The sequence below is a fragment of the Carassius gibelio genome, chromosome A25 (genome assembly GCF_023724105.1).
Source record: "Carassius gibelio isolate Cgi1373 ecotype wild population from Czech Republic chromosome A25, carGib1.2-hapl.c, whole genome shotgun sequence".
NCBI classification, from domain to species: Eukaryota; Metazoa; Chordata; class Actinopteri; order Cypriniformes; family Cyprinidae; genus Carassius; species Carassius gibelio.
The window spans coordinates 1,464,764-1,484,785 of NC_068395.1; the positions used below are offsets into that span (position 1 = coordinate 1,464,764).

The 20,022-nt window shown below is 37.1% G+C and overlaps 1 protein-coding gene across 1 annotated transcript; it reads right to left on the reverse strand.

Moving 5' to 3' along the window:
* Positions 1-8,891: 8,891 nt before the first annotated feature.
* LOC127946824 (G-protein coupled receptor 22-like) lies at positions 8,892-13,656 on the reverse strand. The gene is made up of 3 exons (XM_052543597.1): positions 13,151-13,656; positions 11,588-12,273; positions 8,892-10,483 (listed from the first exon to the last, which is right to left on the reverse strand). Exon 3 carries the CDS (start codon positions 10,477-10,479, stop codon positions 9,166-9,168), a length of 1,314 nt encoding a protein of 437 aa, XP_052399557.1. The 5' UTR covers positions 10,480-10,483; positions 11,588-12,273; positions 13,151-13,656; the 3' UTR covers positions 8,892-9,165.
* Between the last annotated feature and the right edge of the window lie 6,366 nt (positions 13,657-20,022).

Here is a 20,022-nt window from a genome sequence, read left to right on the forward strand (position 1 = left end):
GAGTCAGTTTGGGGATCACGAATCATTTGAATAATTTCGGGAGTTCTTAGCGGGATGGCGAATCATTCGAATCATATCGGGAGTTCAAAGTGGGTTCGCGAATCATTTGAGTCAGTTTGGGGATCGCGAATCATTTGAATAATTTCGGGAGTTCGTAGCGGGATCGCGAATCATTCGAATCAGTTCGGGAGTTCAAAGTGGGTTCGCGAATCATTTGAGTCAGTTTGGGGATCGCGAATCATTTGAATAATTTCGGGAGTTCGTAGCGGGATCGCGAATCATTCGAATCAGTTCAGGAGTTCAAAGCACTAAAAAGTGCAGGCATCTAGGCTAATGTAAAGTTACATGAAGTCATACTAGTGCGCATGGCGCGTGTGCATTTTGAGTGCATTCTTTCACTGCATTATTCGGTGTATTCAAATGCATTTATAAAAGCATGTGAATGATCACAAAATTCAAGATATGGGGGTTAGAAAATGTATATATTTATATAATTTTATGTAGTTAATCAATATCACACGAAGAGTGCCATTTCAGTTTTTCTCCGAAAACCAGCATGAATAAAATGTGATATTAAGTTACTACAAACAATAATTTAATTACAAATACAAAATGTTGCAGAATAATGTAATATATGAATGAATAATAGCCTAAAGAACATTTGTGCCAAAAGGGTTCTTTCTTGTCACTATAGAACCTTTTTAGCATAAAAGGTTCTTTGGAGTTGAGTAAAGAACCCTATGGTTCTATATAGAACCCCAATATACCCTTTTTTCTAAGAGTGTAGTTTGACTTTGAGAGAGACTTTACTTATCAGTTTGTCTTATAAAGTTGTGCATGTGGATATGAAAGATGACGGATAAGTCTAGTAAAGTAATCGAACAGAATTCTCATTGTCTCATAAGTACATACCGTACAGTACATAATGGACTTTATTATGGCTTTATCTAGTTAGTTAAAAAATGTAAGCCTTGTAATTATTTGTATGCTGTAGACTCTATGGTACATCATTGTTTTGGTCTGAGATGTTACAATTTATGTGTTCTATGTATATGTTATACGATGCGTTTCTTCTGATTTTAGGCTATTATTAAAGAGCAGCTGCATAAACTCAAGGCATGTGAGATTATGCTGTATGTACATTACAAGATCAGTGTAAACTACACAATAAACCGACTCTAACAGTGTAGATGTATTAAATTAGTTTAATGTGGTCAGACTCATGTGCAAAATTTGATAATAGCATGCTACATCTTTATAGTTTATGAATATCAATATGCATTAATTATCCGAAATTACATAGTACAATTGCCAAAATGCACAAGATCCGAAAAATATTGTGAATTGTGTGAGAGTTTTGTTGCCAGAGAGAAACTTCAGATGCCTGGAGAAAAAAATAATATAAAAACACATTTAAAAACAAACAAACACTAGTAAAATTACTAAAACTTGAAAAAAAAAAATAATAATTTTATTGGAAAATATTATAACAACGAACAAAACTATAATAACGAACAAAAACAATTGTAACAAAAGAGAAATGTGGAGAAATGTTTGGAGAAATGTGGCATTGCAGCACTTGCTCACCGATGGATGTGAATGGGTGCCGTCAGAATGAGAGTCCGAACAGCTGATAAAAACATCACAATAATCCACAGCACTCCAGTCCATCAGTTAATGTCTTGTGAAGTTAAAAGCTGCTTATTTGTAAGAAACAAATCCATCATTGAGACGTTTTTAACTCCAAATGGTCCTCTATCAATAATATTGCTTTCTCCAGTGAAAAAAAGGAGAGAAATATGCTCAGATCAAACATCATTTACAAACAAAAACAGTTGAAAAAAAGGCTCTATTGATAAGCAAGTGCTGGATGGGTGAAATGATCAATATGTTTAAGTAGTTTCTTTTTGTGCAACTTTAAATGAGATGTTTCCACCAGGTGGCGCTGTCGCCTACAGTCTGTGGCCAGATACTGAACGATAGTCTCTCATTCTTGATGTCTAGAAGGTTAAAGGGACAACAAACCCTCTCAGTTCTGCCATTTTCCCAAACGTTGGATCAGCAGAATGTCAGTAAGTTCAGTATGACACAAACACACAGTGACCTTGTATTATCTAGCTGATGCGTTTGCTTCTATAGCCTGTGTCTGGTTTATTATTTGATTGATCCTCTAGGAGCTGTAGGTCTGTCAGTGCAGTATTGTATTGCATTACAATGCCAGCATGAACACACAGCCCAGATACAGCACAGCAGTTCCCTTGCACTCTCTGCCTTAACCCAATATTGCATGCAATATGAAAGCATATCTTATTAAATATTCTCAGATAAAACGGCCATAATTATTGAAATCAACATCAACCTATTCCTATCTTATTGTTGTATTAAAATGTTTATTAATGGTAGTGGTACAGCTCAACCTCGTGATGTTTTCGAACCTTAAGTATGAACACAAATGTACACAATATTATGTACATGTAACTCTTTCATACGCATTTACAGTAGATTTCAGTTTTGAAGTGAGTTGAACTCGAGAGAAGAATCAGTCCAATCCAATTCACAATCAAATCGTTCATCAACTGAATTGAATAACCATAAAAAGCTTAAATAAATTAGGCTGAAGTTCTAAAATGAAAATTAAAAAATTAAAGCTAAAGAGAAATAAAAAATTAATCTGCTAAATGCATAAATGTAAATATATGTATGTATATATGTGTGTTTGTGTGTGGTGTAACAAAGGGGAAAAAAATAAATAAATATATATATATATATTAAAACTTAAACTCAAAGTTTTCCTAAATACAGTAGTATATAAATAGCATAAAAATAATTTTTTCTCCTCTTTAATTTTCATTATATAAGAAAAAAGCAACCAGGATATTTGTAAAAAAAAAAAAAAAAAAAAAAAAAAACAATGGTGTTCCAGAAGAAATAAAGTTTTACAAATTACCATAAACTGAAATAAAATAAGGTAAATTTGAATAAATAAAATTCAAAATATTATAAAAATAAATTAAACCAAAATAGAAATAAAAAACATTGATGAAAAAATAACAGACTCCCCTAACAAAATTACCAAAACTTAAATTAAAATTCAAACGAAAAAGCTAATTCTAAATATTTATAGAAATTATTACAGTATATAAATAGCATATGGCATAAAATACATGAAACAACATGACAATGATTTTAGGGTCAACTATTCCTTTTAAATACATGATAAAATTTTAGATATATAAGAATGTAAAATATCTATATTATAATATTTGACAGCTCATATTCTCTAGCCATATTAATTTTATTTATCCCATGATTGCACAATGTTGCTTCTGGGCAGGAAGCATTTAAGCAATCATAATAAGAATAACATACAAATAATTTATACAATTGGACTTTTTTTTACAAAACTGAGCTTGTTCTCAAGTTTTTAAAGACTGCTAAGATGCAGTGTGACTAAGAAAAAGCTTTTGATTGGTTTAAATTTGAATTGTTTACAAAAATGAAGTGCTTGTTATCCAGAGTGCATTAGACACTTGCTTACAAATTAAACTCCCCTGAATCAGTAAATCTAGCTTGACACGTTCAGAAGAAAGATTTAAAACAGGTGACATTTACAAAACCCTTGAGGTACACTGACTGTTTATAAAGGGCTTGATGACTCTCAATTACAGTTTTATGGGATGATCTGAGAGGTGAAGTGTGAAGAAAGGTCAGTTGTTTTAAATGCCGTCGATTCTAAATGGCATAATTAATGGCATGACACCATCTCTCTGGCTGTGTTGTTTACTCACAAATAGCTCATTTAAGCCAAGTGCACTTTACCTGTCATCCTGGCTGATGTATGAGCATCTCAGAGCCCCTGTGCTTCTTCTCCTGTGGTTCATGCACCTCTTTTCTCTCTTGCACCGTGTTTTTTCTGCATTGGTGACTGCATGTGTTGTGGCTCAGTGGTAGAGCATTGCATTAGCAGCGCAAAAGGTCATGTGTTCAATTCCCAGGGAACACACATACTGTTAAAAAAAGAAAATAATATATATATATATATATATAGCCTGAATGCACTGTAAGTTGCTTTGGATAAAAATGTCTGCTAAATGCTAAACGTTGTTGTGTGAGTAGTAAGTTAGTAGTAAGTCTCGCACAACTTAAGTACACCGTTTATTTTAAGTCGGACATAATAAAAGCTGAATTAATAAAAAAAATAGCTCCAAACTATGGAGTGAATGATTCATTAGAACAATTCTAATGGAGTCTCTTTGACTGAATCATTTAAAAGAATCAGTTCGTAAGAGTCATTTGTTCATGAATCAGGTTTTGTTTTTACACATTTACCTTTCTATAGCTTCATCCTAGTGTTATTATTGTTTAATAAAACTAAAATGATTGAAGTAATGTTCATTAACTGAAATAAAATATAAATATTAGATGAAAAATCACACACACACACACACACACACCAACACACACACACACACACACACATATATATATATATATTAGATGAAAAATCTATTTATCTACTATAAATACAATAATACATTTAATTAAAAATACATTGAAATAAAATAAATTATTAAACAAAAATATTCAAGACTTTAAATGCACAAATCAACCTTAAAACACCAACCATGTATAAAATATCATAAATAATGAAAATAGAGTTTCACCTACATCTACATATTACAAAATAAGTCCATTATAAAATTACATTAATCTATCACTAATAAATAATGCAAATATACAGATTCATCTAAATTCCCATCAAGGTTAGAACAACATAAAGTACCTCAAAATCACAAATCCATATTAATATAACTCACAATGGAAATATACAGATATAGATGTACTTCAAATCTACAAATTCATATTAATATCACTCATAAAGAATGTGAATACATAGATTAAAATTCAGATCAACATTTCAGAACATCAAGTACTTCAAATCTACGAATTCGTAGTGGGTTCGCAAATCGTTTGAGTCAGTTCGGGAGTTCAAAGCAGGTTCGCGAATCATTTGAGTCAGATTGGGGATCGCAAATCATTTGAGTCAGTTTGGGAGTTCGGAGCGGGATCGCGAATCATTTGAATCAGTTGGGGAGTTCAAAGCGGGTTCGCGAATCATTTGCGTCAGTTTGGGCATCGCGAATCATTTGAATCAGTTCGGTAGTTGGTAGCGGGTTCGCGAATCAATTGAGTCAGTTCGGGAGTTCAAAGCGGGTTCGCGAATCTTTTGAGTCAGATTGGGGATCGCGAATCATTTGAGTCAGTTCGGGAGTTCGGAGCGGGATCGCGAATCATTTGAGTCAGTTTGGGGTTCCCAAATCATTTTTGTCAGATTGGGGATCGGGAATCATTTGAGTCAGTTTGGGAGTTCAAAGTGGGTTCGCGAATCATTTGAGTCAGTTTGGGGATCGCGAATCATTTGAATAATTTCGGGATTCGTAGAGGGATCATGAATCATTTGAATCAGTTCAGGAGTTCAAAGTGGGTTCGCGAATCATTTGAGTCAGTTTGGGGATCGCGAATAATTTGAATAATTTCGGGAGTTCATAGCGGGATCGCGAATCATTCGAATCAGTTCGGGAGTTCAAAGTGGGTTCCCGAATCATTTGAGTCAGTTTGGGGATCACGAATCATTTGAATAATTTCGGGAGTTCTTAGCGGGATGGCGAATCATTCGAATCATATCGGGAGTTCAAAGTGGGTTCGCGAATCATTTGAGTCAGTTTGGGGATCGCGAATAATTTGAATAATTTCGGGAGTTCGTAGCGGGATCGCGAATCATTCGAATCAGTTCGGGAGTTCAAAGTGGGTTCGCGAATCATTTGAGTCAGTTTGGGGATCGCGAATCATTTGAATAATTTCGGGAGTTGATAGCGGGATCGCGAATCATTTGAATCAGTTCAGGAGTTCAAAGCACTAAAAAGTGCAGGCATCTAGGCTAATGTAAAGTTACATGAAGTCATACTAGTGCACGTGGCGCGTGTGCATTTTGAGTGCATTCTTTCACTGCATTATTCGGTGTATTCAAATGCATTTATGAATGTGTGTGAAAGATCACAAAATTCAAGATATGGGGGTTAGAAAATGTATATATTTATATCATTTTATGTAGTTAATCAATATCACACGAAGAGTGCCATTTCAGTTTTTCTCCAAAAATCAGCATGAATAAAATGTGATATTAAGTTACTACAAACAATAATTTAATTACAAATACAAAATGTTGCAGAATAATGTAATATATGAATGAATAATAGCCTAAAGAACATTTGTGCCAAAAGGGTTCCTTTTTGTCAAATATAGAACCTTTTTAGCATAAAAGGTTCTTTGGAGTTGAGTAAAGAACCCTATGGTTCTATATAGAACCCCAATATACCCTTTTTTCTAAGAGTGTAGTTTGACTTTGAGAGAGACTTTACTTATCAATTTGTCTTATAAAGTTGTGCATGTGGATATGAAAGATGATGGATAAGTCTAGTAAAGTAATCGAACAGAATTCTCATAAGTGTCTCATAAGTACATACCGTACAGTACATAATGGACTTTATTATGGCTTTATGTAGTTAGTTAAAAAATGTAAGCCTTGTAATTATTTGTATGCTGTAGACTCTATGGTACATCATTGTTTTGGTCTGAGATGTTACAATTTATGTGTTCTATGTATATGTTATACGATGCGTTTCTTCTGATTTTAGGCTATTATTAAAGAGCAGCTGCATAAACTCAAGGCATGTGAGATTATGCTGTATGTACATTACAAGATCAGTGTAAACTACACAATAAACCGACTCTAACAGTGTAGATGTATTAAATTAGTTTAATGTGGTCAGACTCATTACAAAACTGAGCTTGTTCTCAAGTTTTTAAAGACTGCTAAGATGCAGTGTGACCAAGAAAAAGCTTTTGATTGGTTTAAATTTGAATTGTTTACAAAAATGAAGTGCTTGTTATCCAGAGTGCATTAGACACTTGCTCCCCTGAATCAGTAAATCTAGCTTGACACGATCAGAAGAAAGATTTAAAACAGGTGACATTTACAAAACCCTTGAGGTACACTGACTGTTTATAAAGGGCTTGATGACTCTCAATTACAGTGTTATGGGATGATCTGAGAGGTGAAGTGTGAAGAAAGGTCAGTTGTTTTAAGTGCCGTCGATTCTAAATGGCATAATTAATGGCATGACACCATCTCTCTGGCTGTGTTGTTTACTCACAAATAGCTCATTTAAGCCAAGTGCACTTTACCTGTCATCCTGGCTGATGTATGAGCATCTCAGAGCCCCTGTGCTTCTTCTCCTGTGGTTCATGCACCTCTTTTCTCTCTTGCACCGTGTTTTTTCTGCATTGGTGACTGCATGTGTTGTGGCTCAGTGGTAGAGCATTGCATTAGCAGCGCAAAAGGTCATGTGTTCAATTCCCAGGGAACACACATACTGTTAAAAAAAGAAAATAATATATATATATAGCCTGAATGCACTGTAAGTTGCTTTGGATAAAAACGTCTGCTAAATGCTAATTGTTGTTGTGTGAGTAACCAGTCAGTAAGTTAGTAGTAAGTCTCGCACAGCTTAAGTACACCGTTTATTTTAAGTCGGACATAATAAAAGCTGAATGAATAAAAAAAATAGCTCCAAACTATGGAGTGAGTGATTCATTAGAACAATTCTAATGGAGTCTCTTTGACTGAATCATTTAAAAGAATCAGTTCGTAAGAGTCATTTGTTCATGAATCAGGTTTTGTTTTTACACATTTACCTTTCTATAGCTTCATCCTAGTGTTATTATTGTTTAATAAAACTAAAATGATTGAAGTAATGTTCATTAACTGAAATAAAATATAAATATTAGATGACACACACACACACACACACACACACACACACATATATATATATATTAGATGAAAAATCTATTTATCTACTATAAATACAATAATAAATTTAATTAAAAATACATTGAAATAAAATAAATTATTAAACAAAAATTTAAAACATGACAAATATTCATAAATGCTATAATAGTATATAAATAGCACTAAACATGTACCACACAAAGTGCAACTGGTGAGGATTCATAGAAATGTGTATCGTAAGTGTATTATTTCATGGTCTTTCTCTCTCATAATCAATTCAGACCACAAGCTTGTGAATCAACTAAAACATTATACAAAACTAGAACTGGTTTCTGGTTTGTGAATCATTCTAATTTCGAACTAATCCGGCTTGGCATTGGTTCATTTAATTATTGACAATACAAAATAATTCCCACTGAACATGCAAGGGCAAATGTTCTCATAATGGTGCACAATAGACCTCTAAGAGCTACAGCGCTGACCTGGGAAATGATTCAGTAATATGTATGCAGATTTAGTGAGTGGGAGCTTCACTTCAGTGTTTCAATGAATGCAAAGTGAGGGACATTGTGTCCTTGACAGCAGTGTCAAAATGTGCCAGACGTTTCCTCAGATTCGACGGCTCTAAAACAATGATATTTGCAGCATCTTCTCTTCTTTTCTTCACGAATCACAGGGCTTTACAGGGTTGCCAGATGTTACATTTTGGTGTGTTACTGATCCAAAGTGTCATATGACTTTAAAAGACTTGGAGTGTAGCAACACAAAGCAATTATTTTAAGTGCTTTTGAGTGTTTCGTTCATTGTTTTTCCAGCTGCTTCATCAATATTTCTCCTTTTTGTTGTACAATCTCTTCACATTCACACACAAGTCGACTTAAGACGGATAATATGCAATTAGTCAAAGCAAAAGAGTAATCATGAAGACATTTGTAAGTGAATCATATGAATCTATTAGTCAATAAATCTCCTTTTTTTCATATGTTCATATTCCTACACAGGATGATATTCACAGCATCTGAGATCAAACGCAGATGGATTTAGTCTTTTTCCCTTCGTAGTTTATTATAAATACATGTATACACGTCATAAATGAGATACGTAACTAATAAAGAGTATGCATGAGTTTTCATGTATTTACAGTACATAGAGTGGTTTATAAAGGACATGCACCATCTATGAAAACAATATCATATACCAAGTTAGTCATAAATAGGAACCGATTCTTTCAATATAAGCTCATGTCTGGCTAATATTCACATTTATGTATAACAGTGTTTTTATGAGAACTGTTCCCAATCCCGGAGGTCGTTTTAGTCTGCATCTTCGGATGATAGACATTTCTGCCTGGCTTCGTGGTCGTCAAACGTCACTTTCTTATTCCGCTTGGGATCGATCCAGGAGTTTCGGATCACCGTGCTGTTCGGCAGCGGATCCACCTCGATGATGGAAACCACCCGCTTCTTCATTTTACTTTTCAAGACTTTCTGGAACTTCTGCCTGGTGAAGGCGTACAAGAGAGGATGGAAGACCGTGGTGCCGTAGGCCATGACCAGAAAACCCATCCGGAGCTTGACGCTGAGGTCGCTGGGGCCTGCGCTGAGGATCACAGCGTTTAAAATAGTGATGGGAGTCCAGCAGAGGAGGAACGTGGAGATGATGAGCAACGACATGCGGAAAACACGCTTTTGGCGCTCACGGCGTTCCCGGTGGCGCTTGACGGCCCTCCGCAGGGCGATGATCACCGAGACGGACATCCGCATGCCGAGCGGAGCATTTCCACGGTTGCTGCTCTTCGAGCCGTCTGTGATCTCCGGAAGCTGCTGCTCAGACGTTGACATGAGAGAAAAGTTATTTTTTCTTCTAATCTTTTTCTTCTTTTTTTGCGTGGCGTGGAAGCGCGTACCTATACGGATGTTGAGCGCCTGAAGGATCTTCGCGTACGTCACCAACATGATGATGGCAGTCAAACAGAAAATTGGGATTTGGGCCACTAGGTGGTAATACAATCCGAGTTCGGTGTAATATTCGTTGACGTGCACAACCACAGTCTGATTGGCTTTGGTGGGCTCCGGTCCCAAGAATCCCACTTCGATAAACGGCACCAAGAAGCTGATAAAGGACAGCACCCAAATGCATCCCAACAGAGCCACCGCTCGTCCCATAGTCAGCACACGATTCGCCGGTTTAACGGAGATGTCATATCGGTCCAAAGTGATAGCTAGCACGTTTGATGCGGTAGCCACACTTGCGAAAGACACGCAGGCTTCGTGGAAGCAGCAGACGAGCACCGTGTCGCCTTGCAGAGACAGCATCAACACCATAATCGTCAGAGGGATGCAGCAGGTGCACACCAACACGTCGAGCACGTGGAGGTTCATGGTGACGATGTTGCTGACCGAATTGACCAGGTTAGACTTCATGCAATAGAGGGCCAGAACGGTCAGGTTGCTGCTCAGTCCCAAGACGATCTCCAGCATGAGGAATCCCGTCAGGGACACCTGGAAGCTGAGCGGGAACGGGTACGGGACGGCCGGCGTCATGGCGGGACTCACGGACTCGGTGATGTCGAGAACTGTCACGTTACTCATGGTGCTGTCTTCCTCCGTCGCGGGAGGGACGTGCATTGTCCTAAAAGGTAAAAACAACAGGACGCACAATCAGAGAAACGTTCGGGAAGACTGCATTGTGTCATTCCGAATTGAATAAAGAATCCGTTAGAATTCCGGTTCGGTTGCTAAATCGGAATTTATGTAGCAAACAGGATGTAGAATTGCCGTTCTGATTTGAATGTGAGAACGAGAAAGACCTTAAAGTCAAATAAATTCATGCAACTGTAATCATTACCTAGAAATTAAAAGTTTGTCATGGAAAAGTTCAAATATCTTGAATGTAACGTTTGAATGTCTTGCAGATAGATAGATAGATAGATAGATAGATAGATAGATAGATAGAACACTGCATTTCCCAGAATGCATTGCTTGTGTGGAATTTCCTTGGAAATAAAATTAACTAAATTCCTTTTATTGTCATTGCAATTCAACTTCCTGTGGGTTGTAGCCAAATTAAATAAAATTCAGACTCATTTACACCAAGTCTGAAGTTTGCATATGCTGTATTCAAACCACTACCATTTATAAACTTCTGTACATCTTACATGTTCATTATTTTCATTTCTTAATGGTTTGCTCCATTTGCACAGAATTTGACAGCTTTTCAACAAGGATCAGTTCTGAAAATGCACAAAAACGTCCTGTAGATTCCCTTGGGCCTGCTAATGGCTTTACATTTGATGTTCTCGTGCACTTTGACTAATAATGCATTGGCCATTCTGTGTTGGGCGCTGCTATGAATAAACACTCTTTAGCTTTTATTTTTGTCCACAATGCATTTTCATTTGTTGTGAAGCGATGGATTGCTCCATTAGCAAATGTGACTGTCTTTATTGCTGTTTCATTCATCACGTAGAGGGAGAATTTAAAAAGAGAGAGAATCGTTAAGAGAATAAGTATGAACCTGGATTTTGTAATTCACATCAAATGTAGATTGATGCATCAAGATGGAAACAGAGCTAATAAATCATTGTGTTTTGATTAAGACTGGAGTGGAAGCAAGTGGAAACTCTAATGACTTCATGAGCTAAAACACAACATCTCACAGATCATCAAGTCTTTGGATGTCCTTGATGACTAATGACAACTGTCCAGTAATTATTAAACACATTTGTTGACTTACCCTTCCCTTTCTCAGTCTCGGGAGTCAGCGATTGAGTCTGGAAGGGGTACAAGTTGTACATCAGCCCCATGCATGGCCTTTCAAGGAAGTATTCTGCACGTCTTAATCCTCGTAATCCAGGTATTTTCTTGCTTAATGGTCAGGGAAGAGGCGAGGGATTCAGAGAACAACTGTCCATTTCTCTTAACCAATCTGACGACTGAAAACAATAGTTTTGATTGAATATTATATCCACGCTAGGGTTAAGAAGTTGATCTCCCTTAGTACCATAGAAGAAATCCAGTAACCTGGTCCCATAATGTTGCTTCAATGCTGATGCATTCCCGTTATTGCATTTTTATGGGCCGTACAAGGTGATAAATCCATTTTGAATTGCGTTTGCTGATTTGCATGAGCCAAAGAAGGTCACAGAAATGTTTAGGTCGGCATGAGGGAGTGGTGCATTCTGGGTGTCTGAAGTATTTCCTGTCTTCTCACAGAAGGTAACCTTTAGGCCGCATCGTCAACATTGTCCGAAGCACGTGTGTAAAACGTGGTGTGCATGGGAATGTCTTCACCTGGGAAATCGACTTTAGCGAACATCCTCACAGACGCAATGCTAATGCATGTCTTCCTGAGAGTTGGGGTAAGATGGGCCTCAATTGCACTTTGGAAGCAGTTTTCTTCAGCTCTTTAATCCTACAATCCTGCCAAGAAAAAAAGCAATACGTATTGATAAGTGAACAATCAATTATTCATTAAGCCTGCATCCAATCCATCATCAAGTAAGGACTTCCATGTGTTATCCATTCATCTTTCCCGAGCGGTCCGCGGAAATGCACAAGCTCTGGTCTTGCTTAACGTCCATGTAAAGGACATCTGTGAATCTGTAGGGATTGATGGATGGGCCCGTGCATCTTGGAAACAATCTACAAACACTCATTTCCAAAACAATGCCTTTTAGGGAGGGTAGCGCAAGCAACATGTGTTGTTTTGTGTCTGTACTTTCTCACATCGTTTTTCAGTCAACGGCCATGCGAGAATACGGCTCGATCACGTGTAACGAGGCGATCGTGTTCCAGCCGTGAATCAGATTTTGCACTGTAAATTTTTCCCAGATGTTACTTACAGTCAAGCAGACGCTGACAAATTGGGAGAAGGCGTAAACAGAATCGATTGGGCTTTGGGGGCAAAATTTGTCAGCGGAGACGTGGATCAATACACTGAAGTCAGATTGTTGTTTGCAGGCGGCAAGTTAATCACGAAATGTAGATTTATTTATTTATTTATTTAAATCAAACTGGGTTTTCAGTGACAAATTCTTCTACTTTCCGTTCCTTCTATCTTGATTCTTTGGTTGCATTCTTGCAAAAAGCATCTTTTTCCCCCTCTTTATTTATCTGAGTTTGATTTACTAGGGCAACTCCAATCTGAAAGACACTGGTGTTCCCCAGGGAGCCATATATCTGCTGTCTTCTAAGTTTTTACATCTGCTCCTCTGGATTATAACTGTTTGGGTTTATATCCATGCATACTTGTTCAATCACATTTTATTGCCAGAGTTATTGGATATCGCCCGCTTACCTTCACGCTCATCTGTCATGCAACGTGGAGTAGCTACAGCTTCACCAAAGCATCATCTGAGATCCACAAGTGCATCTTCTGCACACTTTTGCAGCCGTTGCATGTCAGCGTGTGAGAATGAATCAAATGCTGTCCATGCAAGCTGTCAACAGAGTGAAGCAGACGTCCTCTGAGTTTGATCTACTGTCCTGCTGAGTGTTTCCTTCTCTGTCTAGCTTCATGATCACACACGCTCTCTTCAAACTGTGTTGCATTGACGTGTTGCTGTTGCACCTCCTCATCCTTGCTTGTCCCTCTCTCTCTCTCTCTCTCTCTCTCATTCACTTGTTCTCTATCTTAGTCTCCCTCTCTCACTCACTGCGGTGGTTTTGCAGTGTGGCTCCCTGCTCTGATTGGTTTGTCGTAATGGGGTTAACCCTTTCCTCCCCAGAGAGCGGGGATGCACTCTTCCTTGTCTTTTCTTCTTCCCTCCATCCTGAGGTGGCTTGGCTGCATCTGTCAACCCCTGCGGAGATGCTTCGGGCTCTATTTAAACACTGAGTCAGAGTTGCATGCTTTCATTCATTTTTAATGCTGTGATGAAAATGGATATGAGTCTACTGGGAAAAGGACACAAAAAGAGTGTGGCTGTGTTCCAAACCAATTGAGATGCCTATGTAGGCAACATTTTATGATGCATGGGTAGTTTTTAGAGACTCTTGATTCTATGGTACCTCATAACGGAGAAGGCAGTCCCAGAATGCATTGCTATGAGCTGGGGGGAAAAAATTATCCATGCAAATTATAAAAGTGATTTGTTCAATGGAAAGTACTTATACTATTTAGACATGAACTGATATAAAAAATACTAGCTGATACCTATAGACAGATAAGGTTGTTTGAAAAAAATTATATCTACATGCAATATTTTACATAAATATGTACTAACATGATTATATTGATAATTTCCAATATAAAAATACTGCAAAAAAATGTAGATATATACAAAAAAAGTCTAATTATATTGTTTTCATATGCAATCTTTCATAAAATGTTCTGCAAAAGTAATCTAAATGTATAATTTGAGGAAATACACAATTACATATCTAATAAGATCGTCAGCCATTAACCAATCATGTGTCCATAATAAAAATTAAATAGTTCAGGCTAATTAAACGCACACGATTGTACTCAATATTTGTGTGCTATATAGTGTATTTTTAGATCTCATTAGCAGCATGTTAAATGCAAATTACTGAAATCATTTGATTCTCATGTTGACTTGTATGCTATTTGTATGATTTGCTGCCCATGTAGAGCAAGTTGTTCACTTTGGAGATTCTGTTTGTAGCCATCTGTGTAGGCAGCTCATAGCTTTAGGAACGGAGCATGTGTGTTTGATTAATATGATGGGAACATTAGTGTGTGTGTAATATATAGAGCGATTGTGATTGATAGTTTCAATTAAAGCGGGCTGTCAGCTGGCAGAAGGAGAAGTCTTTCTCAATACATTTGGTTTGGCTCATTTGGCAGGTGTCTAAAGTGACAGTCTCTACAAGAACGTGTGTGTGTGTGTGTGTGTGTGTGTGTGTGAAGCACCTGTTGGTGTGTAGCTCTCCACACAGTCTGATTCTGAACTGCACATGTATTATTAAGTGGTAAACAGCCTTCTATAGACACAGCGGCAGTGCTGCTGAAAACTTTTCACTAAAGACAGGCTCGATATTTCAGCTGCCATTAATATTTCAGCACGCGTTCCCAGCAGCCTTCCAACACTGCAGAGTAATATTCTGTTATTCCTTACCATTTTTCTCTGATGGCTTTAGAGGGGAAAGACGCTAGCACACTGTGAATAAAAATGCATGATGGATATTATAAATAACTCTTTTGATTGCCATATATATATATATATTGTTCCTCGTTCCGCAGTCATGTGTCTCATTACAAGTGTGTTCAAATGAAAAACAGACAGATGAAGCCTGTGCAAAGAAATAAGACATGCAATTTTACAAATATGTTCACTTGCTTTTATTAAAAATGTTTTTTTTAAGTAGGCGATACCATGGTACAGTGATGTATCACATAGTAATACAATGGCACATTTAGGTTATTATGGTATTCTAAGGTATTTAAAAGGTAACATGTTTTTACCATGGTGCAAATCCAAAAAGGTCAAAGAAATTGAATTTACCTTGTTGATATTATAGTATTTTCATTGGCTCACGTCCAAATCATTATACAACAATGGCACCACATCTAAAATGCCATTATTATATTCATACTATGGTATTTTTACGGTGTCCTAAGGTAAACCACCATTCAATATTATTGCAATTTAAAATACTGTTTGAATATATTTTAAATATAATTTATTCCTGTGATGCTCCGCTGTATTTTCAGCATCATTCCTCCAGTCTTCAGTGTCACGTGATCTTCAGAAATCATTGTGATATGATGACTTCATGCTCAAGAAACGCATTATTATCAGTGTTGAAAACCGAAAATATTGTATGTGTATTGTAATACTATGTTTCAGATGGTTTTTGATGAATAGAATGTTCAAAAGAACAGGAAATGGTTTTATGTTTCAAATTCTACCGGTTATTTTTGTAGAAAATTCCAAGGTACTTTTACGTAAACCTGGTTTCTCTTATGCAACATTTCTGTAAGTCATATTATTATTAATATAAATGAACATTTTGGCTTCGGTGTAGCTTCATTTAATCAAAGGTAAAAGTCATTCTGCATTATTTGAATGTTTATTGTTGCATTTAGCCTCATTTTCTTTCAGCCTTTCTACCTGTTAATAGTTTCCATTGCCATTAATAAATGTGTTAATTCTGTGACATTACAGTACATTCATTGTCCAATATACTTTATTGCATGTAAATTATCAATCTTATTATTCATAAATGATTTCTGAAGACTGGAGTAACGATGCTGAAAATACAGCGTTGCATCACTGGAATAAATGTAAAATGTATTCAAATAGAAAACAGTTATATGAAATTGTGGTAATGTATCATTTTTATTGTATTTTTATCAAATAAATGCAGCATTTTTGATCATAATAGACTTCTTATGCACATATAAAACAATGCAAAACTACATTAAACTGTAAAATCAGTTAGACGCTTTGCAAAAAAAAAAAGTCAGTCTTGTTGCTTCAGTGCTAAATGTTCATCTCTGTGCAATCAAGAAATAATAATTGGTGGTGGGGCTCCGCTAATGTGCATTTATAAGCCCTTTCGTGTTTAACCAAACAAATCACTCATCTTTGTTAGCATTTATGACGCTCTAAATCTGATTTGTGTGCAGTACTCTGTAGCCTGAAGTGATTCATCTTTATTGTAGACGCTTGTAAATTTGATAATATGGCCAGTGAGGCAAGACCGTTTCGTCTGTGTGTAATAGTGACACTCTCTTGCTCTTTTCCCCCTCGATGTCTCTTATTAGCATGTTATGAGATTAGCATACTTTAGTGTTCAGTGTCATCTCTAGTCCTCTGTGATGTCTGACTAATTGGTTACATTAATTAGTGCTGGTGGTGAGGTCATAATGATCAGAGATTTACATGTCATAAAACTGTGTCAGTCAAACAATCATGATGGAAGTTAGTTATTATCGGTTGTAATAGTGAATGTTGACCTCACATTCAGTTTGCATTTTATGTGCTGTTGATGAAGAATGAATATAATAGTGATTCAGCTACGGTGGTGGATTTGAAATGACTTTTCTCTTAATTTCCACACTTAATTTGCATCCTTTTCTCTTCCTTTTTTTGGATTGATGCTTAAAAAGCTTGATGCATTTGTCAGTAATTGTCAAAAAGAGAGAAGGAAATATTAAATTGCCCAACAAAAATGCCTTGCATTAGGACTTCTGAGTTCATAAATGCAAACTTCCCAAAGAGGACTTGAATGCAGCACTATTCTGGTGAAAATGGAGAACCGATCATACCAGAAATCATACTGTCATTATGTTGCAATTTAATTAAATCGATGCAATTTCAGTTCAGTAGACAAAGTAAATGTGCTTCATCTGATGTCAACAGAGATGCAGATTTTCTTAGTTATGCCGATAGCTAGGTACTAGATTTTGGTTAATGCACTGACATTTAAATGCATTTATAAATTAAATGGCACGTCCTTTATATTCCAGCACACAGTGGACAAAAGGAGCCCGTGCAGCGTTACTCCTTGACTTCCTGTTGGAGTTGCATGTTTACATTAGCTGGTCAGCGTGAGAAAGGACAGAATCTCCAGAGGACACAATGTTCATCCTCCTCGGTCAAAGATGCACAAGAAAAACTGCTGTCATGCATAAAAAAACAAACAAACCTGGGGCTCTCCACAATCACTGGAACAGTTTTACAAGAGCTCTGTTGTGAAACTCAGTGAGCCGTGTTGCTGTCTACTTCTACCTACACTGACAGACAGCATGCTAATGAAATGATTCGAAACACTCATGGAGATGAGATTGCTCTTGATTACTTTACTCTCAGTTAATGCAATTGTCTAAAATGTGCAGTCTACTAGATTACCTGAAGAAGTGAAGAAACAGCTCAAATGAATCATCGATGGCCTGAGGGTGAGTACATTTTCAACAGTTTTGGGTGAAACATTCAATTAAAATGTTACCAACAGCTCACAAACCTTCGGAAAACACAGCCGAGAAGTTCATAAATGCATGGATATTAAGATTATTTTTTGATTGAACAGACTCATAATCACCAGAGCGTTGCACGCAGAGAACATGTTTGTATGTGAATCACAGCTGTTTGTCCTGGCCTTATAAAATATGTTGCATATTTGTTTTTTCTCCCATGGACCCTTAACAACACACTACGCACTGCGGGATCGTCAGATGATTATCACGTGTCGCCAAGCTTGAACGTTTGGGTCGTGGACTCATCATTCACGGGTTCACATGCAGTCCCAAACCCGCCGCCTCCTGCTGTGAGGTTCTGTGTGTTTTTCCACATCCAGAGAGCTCTTCAGTCGGAGGGAGCTTCCCTGAAAACATTCGACTTGTGACCATCGAATGCAGAGAAGAAGGTCTTCCGCTTTCTCACGCTGAAACGCATCAGTATTCATCAGGGCTTTAGAAAGCGTGCTCTTGAAGTGACAGGCGTTAGCATTCAGTACTGACTGATCTCTCTCCTGTTTCAGTAGTGAGGACTGATGTAAGCGACGCTGATGAGCTCAGATGTTGTGTTCGGCCTGCAGTAGTGTGCTTTATTTTTATGAGGAATAATAATAATTGAAATATTTTGTTAATCTTTTATTTGGCCCTCGAGATTTAGATAAGCAATCCAGTCCAGCACACAAACAAAATGTTTGTCAAATTGCAACGTTAAGGAGTTCACAACAACGTTATTATAGTAAAATAAAACTACTGTAGTTTTATAAAAATAAAAAAGTTCACTTTTTTGGTTTGATACTTGTTTTAATTTACTGTTTGAAACATGCATATTGTTTCACTTATTAAATTAAATATATAAAACACGAAACGATTTAAAATAAATTAATAGTAATCAAAACTAAAGATGTAAAAACGTATTAAATGACAGACACAAAACAAAATGACTTTCATTAAAATTTATTCATGTAAAATATTTAATAAAAAAAAAAAAAGAAATTCAGTAAACCTGTACTAGCATCTAAATGATACTAAACTAACACTGGTTCACACAGGACGAGTTCTTGCATTCGGAAACAGTCCTAAGTAGCTCAAACAAACTTTAAATTTTACTTGGTGTTTTAAAAATCATGTCACGCATAGCATAGGATGCTGAAAAAAATCAGATGCAATGCAACAGCCAAAAGCATTTATTTTGCATGCAACAAGAGTATTTCTCCATTGATGGGCATTGAAAGGTTTAGTCTTGTATTCTGATGAAATAAGATTTATTACAGTGAGGTCGAACCATCTTCCCAGCGGGGAACATGTCAGCTCTCCAGATGCACAGAAGAGCAAAGGTGGGATTAGATTTCAGAAGTACCTGCAGACTAATGCCTTCAGTCTATTTCCCAGAGATCAATCTATCAGCCACTTGATCTGTCAGTCATCACGGAGGTCAAAATCCTTCTCCCAAACCAGGAAATTAAAGTTTGTGATCAGGAAGCGAAAAAGAAGAATGGAAATGTGAGGAAGAGCAACTGAATGATGGATGGGAAAAGATTATCTATCTATCTATCTATCTATCTATCTATCTATCTATCTATCTATCTATCCGTTCATCTGTTCTTCCGTCCATCCATCCATCCGTCCATCTGTCCATCCATCCATCTGTCCATCCATCTATCCACCTGTCCATCTGTCCGTCCATCCATCCATCCGTCTATCCGTCATCTATCCATCTGTCCATCCATCTATCTGTCTGTGTATCTGTCCATCCGTCTATCCGTCCATCTGTCTATCTATCTATCTGTCTGTCTATCTGTCCATCTGTCCATCTGTCCGTCCATCCATTCATCCGTCTATCCGTCCATCTATCCATCTGTCCATCCGTCCGTCTATCTATCTGTCTGTCTATCTGTCCATCCGTCTATCTGTCCATCTGTCCATCTATCTATCTGTCTGTCTATCTGTCCATCTGTCTATCTGTCCATCTGTCTATCTGTCCATCTATCCATCCATCCATCTGTCTATCTATCCATCCAATGTCTATCTATCCATCCGTCCATCCGTCTATCTGTCCATCCGTTCAACTGTCTATTTGTCCATCCGTCTATCTATCCATCCGTCCATCTGTCCATCCATTCATCCGTCCATCTATCCATCTGTCCATCCATCCATCCATCCGTCTATCCATCCATTTGTCCATCTGTCCGTCCATCTATCCATCTATCCATTTGTCCATCTGTCCATCTATCTATCTGTCCATCTAT